The sequence below is a fragment of the Aquarana catesbeiana genome, linkage group LG02 (genome assembly GCF_042186555.1).
Source record: "Aquarana catesbeiana isolate 2022-GZ linkage group LG02, ASM4218655v1, whole genome shotgun sequence".
Classification (NCBI taxonomy): Eukaryota; Metazoa; Chordata; class Amphibia; order Anura; family Ranidae; genus Aquarana; species Aquarana catesbeiana.
Window position 1 is genome coordinate 330,162,494 of NC_133325.1, and position 14,686 is coordinate 330,177,179.

The following is a 14,686-nucleotide window of genomic DNA, read 5'->3' on the forward strand; positions in this document are numbered from 1 at the left end:
AGAAGTGTTTGCTAGATATAAGGTAGTGATGATGATCTAGGTACTTGAAATTCCCGAACAAGTGTTTTAGTGGTGAATACATTTATTATTATTATACATAACCTTTAATATGTTTTCAATTTAAACAGAAAATAAACGCAAATGACAAAAAGCATGCATGATTTCTGATTAAATAGTAATCTACTCCAAATACAACTGCCATGACTTAAAATTTGGGGGTATCAGCTGATCTTCTGAGTTTCTAACAGTAGACCAAGATTCTCACCAAGGTGCAGAATCTGAGAACTACCAGGTATTCACCATTGCTTGCTGTAAAGAGGGTTGAGGCTTGAGGCTGTGGAAGAAACAAGAGGTGGCACTTTCGGTGCCGCAGATTCAGCCCATCGCCACCCAGGAATGCGTCACAGCGAAGGGCGGAGCCGACCCATCAGAGCAAGCAATGGCTGACACGTGAATCCCCTGAGGTCATTGTCACCTAGGCAACGAGCAACGCCTAGCTCGGCAAGGTTGTCTAGGCAACAGAACGTGATTGCTGTAGTCCCCAGCAGTGCAGCAGTACCAGACCAACAGAACCCGGGGGCAGCTGGCTGCAATATATCAGTGCTCCTTGCATCTCAACAGCCTGTTTTCCATGGTAATGTAGAAGAGGCAGCAGAAGGTGAGACTCATCATTTAAAATTGATTAGTCAGCTTTCCTCTTATTTAGCTAGTTTTGTGGCTGAGCTTCAAGTTGCAACTCCTACCTCATCTTAGAATCTTCCTTTGTCTTCTATGCAATCGGTTTCTCATAATAATATTTTATTACATCAGGACCCCACTGCTGTCATTTGGTCAGCAGATAAGGGTTCAAGGTCAGAGGATGTAGTTCCAGCTGCGGATGTTTTTTCCAAGGGTAAAACGGCTCCGGCTACCTGTAATACCAGCATTTTGCCTAGTGTTAATGTTAAAGAGTCTATGTTTGTGTCCTTGTTTTTTGTCACCTTTGGGTTTTCATTTATCTGCTAATAAAGATAAAATATGGAAAGGTGAATTTATTGCTATATTATCACTTTTACCATCTAGTAAAGAATCATTTTTTAAATCGGATAAAGGTGATAGATCTGAGGAAGAACGTTGCAGAATTGTTCTAAAATCTTTTTCAAATTGGTTACAAGGTTTTTGTATCTTTTCTAGTGTACTTTGTGAACGTTTTCTGGATAGGAGTCTGAGCCTTTTTCAACATGTTGACATTATACAGGAAGCATACAAGTGTTTTTCAGGTTTTTCTTGGTTCACATATGACAAAGCATTTCGGAAAAAAAATGTCAATCTACCCTGGTTTACAGTGGCGTTCAAAAGATGTAGGTTTGTGGCTTAACCTTTTCCTTCCACAGAAGCCCATTCTTCCCAGATTAAGTACAGGTAATGTTACAAATACATCCGCAGTTCCTTACAAGAAAGGTATATGTTTTTCTTTTAATGATAGCCAATGCAGATGGCCCACTAAATGTAACCTACGTTTCTTGTTAAAATTCAATATAGAGGGCAGAGAATTTAGCCAACTCCTTCAAAGAAATACCGGTATATATATCATTAGGTTCTTATACTCTCATGTTTCGGCCTGTAGGGCAGGATGTGAAGGTATTACAGACCGTTGAAAGGAGCATAAAGCATTCAGGAAATGGTCAGTCTATAATTATTTTTATAGGCAGTGAACGCCCTCCTGCTTAGGAAAAATTAGTAGTCATGTTCTCCTGTAAAAAATATGGAAACAAAAATCATATCTTAGTGGCAGCTATAAAATTCTGTTTATAAATGGCATTTTTTGATAACAAGCCACAAAGCTAACTATGGATTCCTAAAAACTAAAACCAAAACCTTATTGATGACTAGAAATATAAGGGGATGATATGCTAAAGGAGTTGAGTTGAGAATAAATTGTGCGCATATTCATTTCAATTATTCATTAATGTGTAGATGAAACAAGTAAGCAGGAGAAAGCTTTTCACCTTACTGAATAAGTAAAGTAAATATTCACACTATTTTTTGTATGAAGTTTGTCAATGGCTTTCATCCTCACTATGTAGTCATAGTTATTTTTATATTTGATTGAAAACTAATTGAAGGATTGTGGCTATTTACAAAAATACCTTTTGAAGGAAATCTCTTTTAGTACTGCTTAGGTCAATGATTTATTGCACAAATACACAGACTAACAATCACAGTCTGCAATATTTAATGTTTTAGAGAATCGGAGATCATAGTGCAAGGTACATATTGAACACCTGAGCACTAGCCCCAGAAAAAGAAACAAACTAATGAAAGTTTTCCAGCACAAAGGGCTTTCAGATAATGACTTGATGACTTGCTCAGTAGAATCAAGGTCTGCTGCAGCCTGTTATACAAAATGCCTTAGGATGGTGATGAAGACAAATGAATAAAGCACAGGATACAACACTATATTCAAACACCTCTATTCTGCTTCATCTCAGGTGATGGATCATCTTCTCACCACAATATGTTGCAGCATTAGGAAACATTTCATCTTCTCATTTTCAAGAATTAAATTAGGGAAAACTAATTTCTTGCTTCCAGAAGAAAACAATTGACTGGAAATTGTATAATCACTAACTATGACAAATTTATTCATCGTTTTTTTTTTTTTTTGCATTTGGTGCAGTGAAGCATGACTTCAAAATCACAAAATACAAAGCTGCTTAGTATGTTAAAATATTTTTTCCACTGAGGTAAAAAAAAATTAGGATTATTTTCTTATTATTACAAAATAAAATTAGTTTTCTGTAATATACTGTAATCACAGCAAAATATATAAATGTGATATGTGAAAAAAAGACAATATTGATTTTTTCTAAATTGATTGTAAAATCAGACAATATAATTAATAATGTAAACTTTAGGATGGTTACACGCTACTTACTGGTCAAAGCCCAACCGTCCTTAGTTCACATTCATTCATTAAAGGAAATGTTGAAATAAAATCTCCCCAAATAATTAAATTGTCCTCTCACCACTTTTTGGCTGCTCTGAAATCAGCTGAATTTTTTTCTTAAAAGTAAACTCCAGGCAGGCGCTTAAATACAGAACTGATGTACATACATATGAACAGTTTTTCTGCTAATGGATTTGTAGTTTTGTCCAGCCAGTCCCAAAACTTACACAGCAATACTACAGAACACAAGTCGTTCAGTGACCCCACTTTTATCTATTGCATTTAAGCAGTGTGGCTTAGTCATTTCCCCAAACACACTGATGATATGACTCTGTTGCATGCACATGTGCTGGCAAGGACTATAATAAACTGAGAGGGAAGAAAGATCATATCATCGGTGTTTTTCCCCCGACCTCAATGATCAATTACGGGTTGGGTGTGGGGAAATGACTAATGCCTACACACTGTAAAAATAACTTAGGTGCTTAGATTATTAGTTCAGCGATCTCCACATTGAGCTTTTGTGTTCTGACAGGGGGACCGCCCCCCTGCCAGAATACACTGGTCAGAGCTTGCAGCCATTGGCTGCAAGTGCTGATCAAATGCCAATCAACCGATGGTTTTTCCAGCAGGCTCGTTTGACAGAAGCTGGATGTTAGGGAGGCTACACACTGGCCGAATGTCGTTCGGTCAGTGTACAAATCCTGTTTCTCCCAGTTTGGGTTTTACTTTACAGGGGATTACAAAAGAATGATATAAAGACTTTAATCACTGCACAATTCTAAACACTTCCCCTTTCTGTAGTGACCATACATGCAATTGTAATTGTTGAGTAAACAGTGTAAAACAACATCACCAATATCCACAAAAGCAGTTGCTGTTTCAGACAAAAATGTTATCCTGTTGTATACAGCCAATAACCCTGCCTTTAATTAAAAAATTAGATCAATGGCTTAAAATGTAATTGGCAAATAGTAATGCCTATGATATACATTGCTAAAAAAATAAATTGAGTCAGATTAAATATTGTTATAATTTATCTTTGCACATGGAATGGCCTGATACCTTTTTTTTAAAATCAAAGTACGTAATTGTGTTAGAAGGGTAGACCCTGAAGTATTAGTATTGTAATGTACTTAGAGAGTATGTCTGGGCAAAATCAGTCTCCTTTTTCTCAGTGTTCAGACTGTAACATTGAAACTTTTTTAGTAGACTACAAAGTCAGAGGTTAGATGAGGTGGCTGATTTGTGTCAGACATTTGAGGATGAGTCAAAAATAGCACATGCATCAGGAATTTACATGACTGTCATTCATGAGTTATCACCCAGTTCACAAGGTAGATACTGATCATGGATGGTGCTTAAACAAAGATGGCACCATCATTATAAAGATCAAAGCAGATGAAGGTATTTTTAGGGGAAGTACTATGATAATAATAAGGTAATAAATACCTGAAACTGTTACACTTACATATTACTTAGCATGGATGCGTATATCATAAAAAATATATCTTCATTGCTAGGTCCTCCTTAAATATAAAATACACATTCCACGTTCAAACAGTCTATAGTTCATTCTACCCAGTAACAAGGAGAAACTTACACAGATTTATGATTTTTAGAAATAACAGACTGAATATGTCTGCTTCAAGCAACAGGGCATAATGTACTCCATTTAATTTAAACATTTATGTGGCAGTGGAGGTAGATTCTTGTGAAAGAGATCTTCTGCCTGGAGAAGCCCTATTATGTGATTCCTCTATCAAGTGCCTCCAATAATATAACTTATTTCATACTGTTGCACTGCTCCTGCCCACAGACTACACACATTTTCTTTTTTTCCAAAACAGCACATAAAACAAAATGGCAAAGGACAAAGGCACTTTTTTATTACATAGATAAAGCTCTTCACATTATTCTGTTCTTACCTGCCATTGAGTCATCAGTTCCCGAATGCCCTGTGTATCTTCCAACAGTCCTTCTTTATGTTTTGCATCATGTAGTACATTGGCTGTAGTCTCAGCTTCTGTTAGCCAGGCAAGAAACTTTTCCAAGTCCAAGTAAAACTGCTGCAACAGTCGTAAAGCTGCCTCAAGAGCACCATCACGATCACTAACTCTGAAATATATAATGAAGTATATATACAGTATATAACACGCAATGATTCTACTTTATTTACTAGGGATTTTATTATTGTAAATAACACAAATAAATGAACAGCAATAAAGGTGCAGAAAAATACTAGAGTCAATCAGAAATAAGCTTGACATACACAAATACTGCTGCAATTACACCAACAGATTCTATTTATTGGCAAACTTAAAATGGAATTAAACTCAAACCAAAAATAGAATATTGAATATATTGCAGCTGACCAATCATTAGATGCAGTGGCTGTATTTGTTTTATCTTTTCCCATCTGTTTTCACCTGGTGATCTGGCCAGTAACACACCTCCTGCATTAGAGTGGTGACCCTACCCTGGCTGAAGGAGCACATGGGCACCTTTCAACAGCAACATTGTCAATCTTGGGGGAGGGGACTGTTAGATATACTAGCTGACTTAAATATAGTAACACATTGAAGCTGAACTCAAGCTAACACTTTATCTCAGTTACAGCAAACAGTTTTTCCTTTTGGGATGAAGGTTTTACATAAATAAGTAAAAGCTGATCATTTTAAGCACCCCTGCTAGTGTTAAATGGTCAGTCTCATCCTTGTAACTGCAAGAGAGCTTTTCTGTTGAAACACAACAGATGTATTATAAACAATCAAATTGATGTGTGAAAAAAATCAATAACAAAAAACGTCCATATACATTGTGCAAATATGCTCCAATCATAAAGTGCATTTGTGCTCCAAACTTTAAGGTGCGCCACACACCCCTCTTTTGTCCCCACTTGCTGAAAAGAATGGACCCCTAGCTTTTCAGTCCAGGGGTCATTCAGGCTAGAATGCTGGGCATAAATGGCAAAAGGATCCAAGGAAGATCTCCCCCAATCGTGATGGTCATATGTGGATTTAGTCAACAAAAATGAAAAGAGGGACTAATAGTGAAGTACAGTTTGACAAAGCTTTAATGCGCAAATGTGGATAGGTACTTACAGGCTAAAATCATTAATCAAGCATCGAAATTGCTAGGATAAACACCAGGAAACACTGCATCCAGCGTGCGTACCACCAAAACCGGAAGTGAAGCCCTTTGGACTCGAAAAACGGAAATTTCATCAACGCGTTTTGCCCTCCCACAGGGCATCATCAAGAACCTCCCTCATCTAGGATGTCCTTGATGACACCTTGTGGGAGGGTGAAATGCGTTGATGCAATTTCCAGTTTTCTAATCCAAACGAAGTCACTTCCGGTTTCAGTGAAAAGCACACACTGGATGCAATGTTTCCTGGTGCTTATCCTTGAAATTTCAATGCTTGATTAATGTTTTTAGCCTGCAAGTACCTATCCACTTTTGCGCATTAAAGCTTTGCCAAACTGTACTTCACTATTAGTCCCTCTTTTCATTTTTGGTGACTATATCTACATATGACCATCACGATTGGGGGAGATCTTCCTTGGATCCTTCTGCCATTTATGCCCAGCACTCTAACCTGATTGACCCCTGGACTGAAAAGCTAGGGGTCTATGTAAATTCCTTTTTGGTGAATGGGGACACTGGAGGGGTGTGTAGCGCACCTTGAAGTTTGGAGCACAACTGCACTTTATGATTGGAGCTTATTTGTTCCAATCATCATACATATTACAATGTATATGAACTTTTTTGTTATTGATTTTTTTTACCCATCAAATTGATTGTTTATAATTTTGCAAGCTCTGTAATTATATATATACTTTTTATTCAGTAAGTGAACAGCACTTTGTGTACAGCAGCTGCAATCACTAGTATTACCTATTTACACTCACTTCCAGTGCAATATATATTTTTAGTATATATATTAGTATATATATTTTTGTTTCACAACAGATGTATTAGCCGGATTACCAGATGAAAATAGAAGAAAGAAAGTTTAAAAAAGAAATCTAATGCAATGGGAGTGAAGAAAAGTAAGTATATGCTGATAGGAGTGGGGGGTTTAGTCACCCTTTTAGTCTGCCCCGCATATGCAATAGAAAGCGTCATGTATACATACAGAATTCGTTTGGGGTAAAATAGTAGTTAGTTTGTTAATAATCACTGTCTATCTATCTATCTATCTATCTATCTATCTATCTATCTATCTATCTATCTATCTATCTATCTATCTATCTATCTATCTATCCATCTACTGTATATCTCTCTCTATCTATATATATATGTATATTCACTTTACAACTGTCATTTCACTATATTTGATAAGCCATACATCCAAAAAAACCTGCAAAGCTTAATTAAAATCACTTAGCTACAACCTAAATTCCTGGATTACAAATTAAGTTAAATGTAATTAAAAGTGATTATCTAAATAATTGGATTTCAAAGGCCCTAATTTCTCTTGCATTTAATGACAAAAATTTAATTGGCACCAAATACTGTGAAAACAGATAACATTACACAATGAATTTTGACACACAAAGAAGCAGAATATATATATATACACACATTTTCCTATATTTCATGCTATATTTCATGATAATGTGAGTGACTCATGTGAGTTTTTTTACTCCAGCTTCGTTACAACAGATCACAAATAAATATGAGAGAACATGAACAAAATGATGACTTATTAGTTACATGCTGTCACACTGGCAGAGTATAGTAAAATACCAATGATTCCACATGGGTTGTGAGTGAGGATTGCACCCACTATGTTTCTCTAAAATGAGGACTATAAAACCAAGATCCTGCAGATACTGAATAGGCGTTTTTATGATATCATGACAGGAGAATTTTGTGCATGATGTTCAGGACATGAAGAGTGCATTAATGCAGGTAATGCCTAAAACAAATCAGACTTTACAGGTAACACAAAGGGATATCAGATACTGTATATAAAATCACTTCAGTACTTCAATGCTACTTTTGGACAAACTCCACAAGTCTTTAGGGTGACATTTGCTCATAAATCCAGGGGACATTGGATTTATGGGTGAATATCACTCTAAAAACTCGCTGAATGTATTCCCAAATGGCACAGAAGGGCAGGGCAGCAACAGTGCCCCCCCCAATCCTGTATGATCACAGACAGCATAAATTAGTATTAATGATTTCCCCGTTTCATCCTGAAGAAGACAACCAAGTCTGTGAAACAGATTAGGATTGGATGCCATTTCACCATTGACCATGGTGCCGAAAAATATACACTATGACATCATACTTTTGGTAAAGTAATGTAGCAAGTACTTACTTGCAGAATGGTGCATGGCATACCATTTGGGGTGGAAATTTGTACATTAATAACAAATATTCTGTATCAGCATGTGTAAAGTTATTATACATTTTATATATTCATATTAGGAAAAATAAAGTGATTTTATAAATCTTATAACCCTGTGTGGTACCTGTAAAGTCTATTTAGTTTTTTTTTCTCTTTCTGTATTTCCATGGTGTTGTGAATGTTGTACCAATCAGACCCTTACTTTTGCATTTGCAGTAAATGCCTACATTAAAGATACAGCTATTTAAAGATTAAGTACAGCAACAGGTGCAGAAAATTTGTACGAAGACACAAATTTGGAAATGGCAGAGATTGAAACCCAATAAAGATGATCGGGTTTATACCTGGACAGATGGAGGTGCCCAGTGATACCAGAATATAAGATGTGAGAGATCAGAGGTTTAATCTCAGCATTAGCCTCATCTATATCTTCAGGCAGAGCATGGCCTTTTTAAGCACACAACAGGAATGGTCTGATTTAGGATCAGGAGAGGTGTTTAGAGACAATGTAGAGAACATCAAGAGGAATACTGCATGGACACAACAGGCATAGAGCTACAACCCGCAGTGAGTGTTGTAGATAATATTTTCCCATACAGTGAAAGTGATTCTAAAGGCTCACTTTTTTTTTAAATAACAGACATGTCATACTTACCTGGCTCTTGCTGCTGTGTCTGAGCCAATGAGGATAGAGAGAGCCTCTGCTCCTGTGTACATCACTGAATCAATATGGGGCTCAGATAAGTATAAGGAAGGGCGGGGGGAGCTGCTTGCAGAAGGTGTTTTACCTTAATGCACAGAATGCATTAGGTAAAAAAAAAACTTCTGCAGTTAGAACCACTTTAAGATCACAGGAGATATCTTTACTAAAAAAAGGTTTTGGTCTTTTAGCCCAACTCAAGGGTGGACCCGTTTCCATTGAAGCAAAACTTTAATTGATTGAATCTATAAAGGATATAAAATGGGTTATCTATTAGGGTATAAGATTTGAGAGTTAAAAGTAATATACTTGCACATACCACCTTTGCTGCAGTGATGGTATTTTCTGAAAACGTGGATAAGGATATTTCTGAAATGTTGCAGACTAGCCCTTTTACTGATATTATTCATAATCTCATGATGCAAGAGCCAGAGGCATTTCCATCCTTTTCTGCTAGGCAAGGCATTATAATTAAAGTGGAACTTCCACATTAAGGCCTCCTAATCCCCTGACATGCCACATTTGGCATTTTCATTTTTCTTTGGGAGGGGTGGGTACCTAGTTTTCACAGGTACCCAGCTCCCACTTTTGCTGGAGCCCCCTAGGCGGCCCTTCCCTGAAAACTGAATATACTCTGGAAACTGTGACTGGGAATTGCTGAATAGGAGAACGTTTGGATATCTTGGTCTGGTGGATAGGCTGGAGGAGCCATTAAGGGACATTACGCCAGGTTACCGGTGAATCAGCTGGAGGAGCCACCAAGGGACATCATCCCCGGTTATCCATATACGCCAATCACCCCTGCAGGGGTAATAGGAGCTGGTGAGCGGGGATCCAAGAGTCACCTGATCTTGGTCACTTTGAAGTTCCTGGGAATGTTTACAGCAACATTGTTTACAACAAGTTTACAGAAATGTTTACAGCAAAATTGCATATCACTTGCTTAGGACTTATAGTTATATACAAATCTATTTTTGAGGTTTTTTTATGGTGCTGTTTTTCACTGATGGAATTTAGTTATTCTTTGGATATTTAGGATTAATCACCTTAATCGATGTTTTAAGGAGAGGTTCTTTTGGTTTGTGTGTTATTGCACTTTAAATTAATTAGGTTATCATATTATACGGTGGTATATGTGATCTTAACAACTACTATTATCACTACTAGAACACATCAGCTTTTGGGTGGTGCACCATTGTTATAAATTAAGGGATTGGGATACCCCTCTCCAGTCTAGGGTCTAGGGTAGCGCCATTTACCCCATTCTATTTTATTTACCATTTACCATGGCCCCTTAGGGGAGTCTATTAGGGGAGGCTGCAACCCTTGCTTGATCCTAAGCGCAGAGTTTCTCCTATTTTTTGTATATTTATTACATGAAAAAAATGTTTATTTGAATTAGTTTTTTCAGCATCATTGCCTGCTGTGGGTTTGCTTTATAGACAACTTGTTCACCACTTGGCATGAGAACATGTCATGAGAACATGTCTTCTCTGGAACAATACCACAGTGAGCTAAATAGGATGATGGAGAATTTGGAATTCAATATGTAATTTAGTGAACAACAAAATCATTTTTTTTATACATAAAGAATGGTAAAAAGTGATATATATACCCAACCAATTGACAGGAATAAGCTCTTACACTATACAAGCCACTACCCACCAAAAGTGCTAAATTTAGGAGGGTGGCTAGAATAGTAAGTGATTTAAGAGTAAGGACAGATAAACAGGCGAATATGAGTAGAAAATTTACATGAGAAGGGTTATCCAGCCGAAGCACATGAAAGAACACAGATTGAGAGTGAATGTAAGAAGAGTGGTGATATAGCAAAAGGGAAATGTGACAGGAATACATATACCATTTATGTTACAGTTTAATTTAACTTGTCATAAGGTTGTTTCTTGTGTGAATAGACATCGGCACATCTTGAGAGTAAATTATTCTAGTTTAAGGAAAGACTTATATAGTCGTTTAGAAGGAGTCTTATTATATTCAGTTATTTAGTAAAATCAGATTATATTTCCCCAGGTAAATCCATTGCAACCTTTTTACTTGCTAGACACTAGAGATGGACCAAACACCCCTCAGTTTGATTCGCACCAGAACAGCCGAACATCGCAAAAAGTCTAGACCTGAACAATGAACCCCATTGAAGTCTATGGGACCCAAACTTGAAAAATCAAAAGTCCCCATTTTGAACGCTTATATGCATCATTTTTAACCACCTCCCAGCCGGCCACTGCACATAAACGGCCGGGTGGTCCTTTCCTCGTTCTGAGTGGACATTCAGGAATGTCCCTCAGAACGAGTGCTCGCAGTGTGGCCACGAGGCGCGCTGCGGCTCGATCCTGAGATCATTATGATCATGAGCAGAGATTGGGATATAGGCGCTGTGATTGGCTCTACCGATCATGTGATGAATGTGTCCATTCACAGCCATCACAATGTAAACAGAGACGCGTGTCTCTGTGACAGTTCTCCCCACCGAGCTCAGTGAGAGCTCAGTGTGGGGGGGGGAGGAATCTGCAGATCCGTGACAGCTCTCTGTGTGAGGATGATTTTACACAGAGAGCTGTTACAGATCACCCCACAAACAATACACCAAGCACCACTAATACCCCTGTCCCCATACACATGTCAGTGTCCCCATAAAACATCTGCCTGTCTTCCATCATTGCAAAAACCAAACACTGATTTGTGTTATATTTACCAAAGAAATGTAGAGCATAATTTTTGGTCAAAATTTATCAACAGAAATTACTTATTTGCAAAATTTTATAACAGAAACTAAGAAAAATTCATTTTTTTTTTTTTAAATTTAAAAAATGAGGGTACTGAAGGTACTGAATCTATTCTTCTCCTCAGTCTTCACGAGGGAATTATGGGGTCTCCTGACTGGAATGGTACCAGCTAATTGGAGAAAAGCCAACGTAGCACCAATATTTAAAAAGGGCCCAAAATACATCCCTGGGAATTACAGACCAGTTAGCCTAACATCAATAGTATGTAAACTCTTGGAGGGGATGATAAGGGAGTTTATACAAGATTTTAGTAATGAGAACGGTATCATTAGCAGTAAACAGCATGGATTCATGAAGAATCATTTTTGCCAAACCAATCTATTAACCTTCTGTGAGGAGGTGTGTTTTTTTTTATTATCAAAATGTTCTATTTTCTTTTCCTTTAGTATACAGAATATCAATTCATTATTATATAAATGTATATTCCAATATATCCCAAACAAAAGCTGTACAGTTACAATACATTTCATTCCACAAACTAACATGTATATCCCTCCACCCTAACAAAAAAAAAAAAAAAGGAGTTGCCTCCCTCCTCCACTCTCTCCCTCCTTACACTCTTTATTTATATGGAGTTCGATCAATTACACCCTACTTTCCCTGAAGATTACCCGTCATTCTACCATATCCCCCTATCCCCTTATGTGAACAAATGTAATCATTTTCCAGTGCTCTCCATTCCCTACCACAAAAAAAACAAAACATTGTGACTATGAGGAGGTGAGTTGCCATCTAGATAAAGGAAGGCCCGTAGATGTGGTGTATCTGGATTTTGCAAAAGCATTTGTCACAGTTCCCCATAAACGTTTACTGTACAAAATAAGGTCCGTTGGCATGGACCATAGGGTGAGTACATGGATTGAAAACTGGCTACAAAGGTGAGTTCAGAGGGTGGTGATAAATGGGGAGTACTCGGAATGGTCAGGGGTGGGTAGTGGGGTCCCCCAGGGTTCTGTGCTGGGACCAATTCTATAAATTGTTCATAAACAACCTGGAGGATGTGGTAAAAAGTTCAATCTCTGTATTTGCAGACCATACTAAGCTAAGCAGGGCAATAACTTCTCCACAGGATGTGGAAACCTTGCAAAAATGTAAAATAATGCATTTGAATGGCAAAAATATGAATGCAATCTATATACTGGGGGGAGAACCTCTGGGGGAATCTAGGATGGAAAAGGACCTGGGGGCCAAGCTGCTGCTAACAAAGCAAACAGAATATTGGCATGCATAAAAAGGGGCTCAACTCCAGAGATAAAACGATAATTCTCCCACTCCACAAGACTCTGGTCTAGCCGCACCTAGAGTATGCTGTCCAGTTCTGGGCACCAGTCCTCAGGAAGGATGTACTGGAAATGGAGCGAGTACAATGAAGGGCAACAAAGCTAATAAAGGATCTGGAGGATATTAGTTATGAGGAAAGGTTGAGAGCACTGAACTTATTCTCACTGAAGTAGAGACGCTTGAGAGGGGATATGATTTCAATATATAAATACGATACTGGTGACCCCAACATAGGGATAAAACTTTTTCACAGAAGGGAGTTTAACAAAAATCTGGGCCACTCATTAAAACTAGAAGAAATGAGGTTTAACCTTAGACTACATAGAGTGTTCTTTACTGTAAGAGCGGCAAGGATGTGGAATTCCCTTCCACAGGCGGTGGTCTCAGCGGGGGGCATCGATAGTTTCAAGAAACTATTAGATAAGCACCAGAAAGACCGCAACATATAGGGATATACAATGTAATACTGACACAAAATCACACACATGAGTTGGGCTTGATGGACGTGTGTCTTTTTTCAACCTCACCTACTATGTAACTATGTAACTATGAAAAATTCCTTTACATATAGTGCCTCGGGGTCCCCTTAGTCTGCCTGTAAAGTGACGCATCTGTAGCAAGTATAGAACATGCTGCAGCAAAAATGTTTTGCACCTATATTCAGATTTTGATAGAAATTTGGATATTTTTTTATGAGTTTGTATGGTGAAGCGTCACTTTCAATTACATTTTTTGCACGTTGGAAAAGTGTCTCACATCACACTTTTTTTTAAAGGGGCAGCTATTCACCTTTTATATGTTTATAGTAGGGTGGCATCACTTATTTGTATATTCATATCAAAATATCTTTGGTAACATGAAAACTCAATCAGAACTGGTTAGGATAAAGTGCCTAGAAGTCTTGCCATCGGAGGTTTTGTATCGGGCTGAACATTTATTCATTGTGAGCCACTGTATTCATTTCCCCTCACCAGTTCCCAAAGGGAGCTATGAAGTCTGCCTGCAGAAAGTAGTGTGCACTTTAGCCTATGATAGGCATGCTAGCTCCTCTCCTGTCATTTTAGATTGCAAGTGAAGATCTGATGCTGGACATATGCTTCTGTCACCATCCTGAAATATTGGTTTCAATGCTTTCCTGTCATTTGCAAGAAATAGGCATACCAGAGAGGGAATAAGGTCATATGCTTATTTTTTTTTTTAGAAAGTGGAATGTCGAGGTGTAAGGACAACCTTTGTATTTTAAAACGTAGGATGGGAGAAGCCCATCACTAACTCCAGCCAGCTGATCTTGGAGGTGCACAGAGATATATCATGTACAGATGTGCATCAATGAAAATGTAACATGTTACTTTTCCACCTATTAATATTTTGTGGGATTACATGTGTAGCGACACTCCCAAAGGAGCCACTTGGTGATTTTGGGTTCTCTGATCCCCACCTCAACTCCAATAACATCCTCTGTCCCTCTGGCACACCTGGTTAAATAAAATGACTGCAAACACATTTAAGGACACACATGGAAAATACCGTTACCCTGGCTGTGGATTGATACCAAAAAAACAGATACACACCTGATAGTGATAAACAAGTTGAATACATTATCACGG

At 37.8% G+C, this 14,686-nt stretch overlaps 1 protein-coding gene across 2 annotated transcripts in view; it reads right to left on the minus strand.

Moving 5' to 3' along the window:
• Window positions 1-14,686, minus strand: part of DMD (dystrophin) — a 3,507,873-nt gene that overhangs the window by 989,096 nt on the left and 2,504,091 nt on the right. For both annotated transcript variants that reach the window (XM_073614841.1, XM_073614839.1), the window contains one exon: window positions 4,858-5,047. In XM_073614841.1, the coding sequence (XP_073470942.1) occupies window positions 4,858-5,047 (190 nt within the window). The remainder of the gene's footprint in view (window positions 1-4,857; window positions 5,048-14,686) is intronic.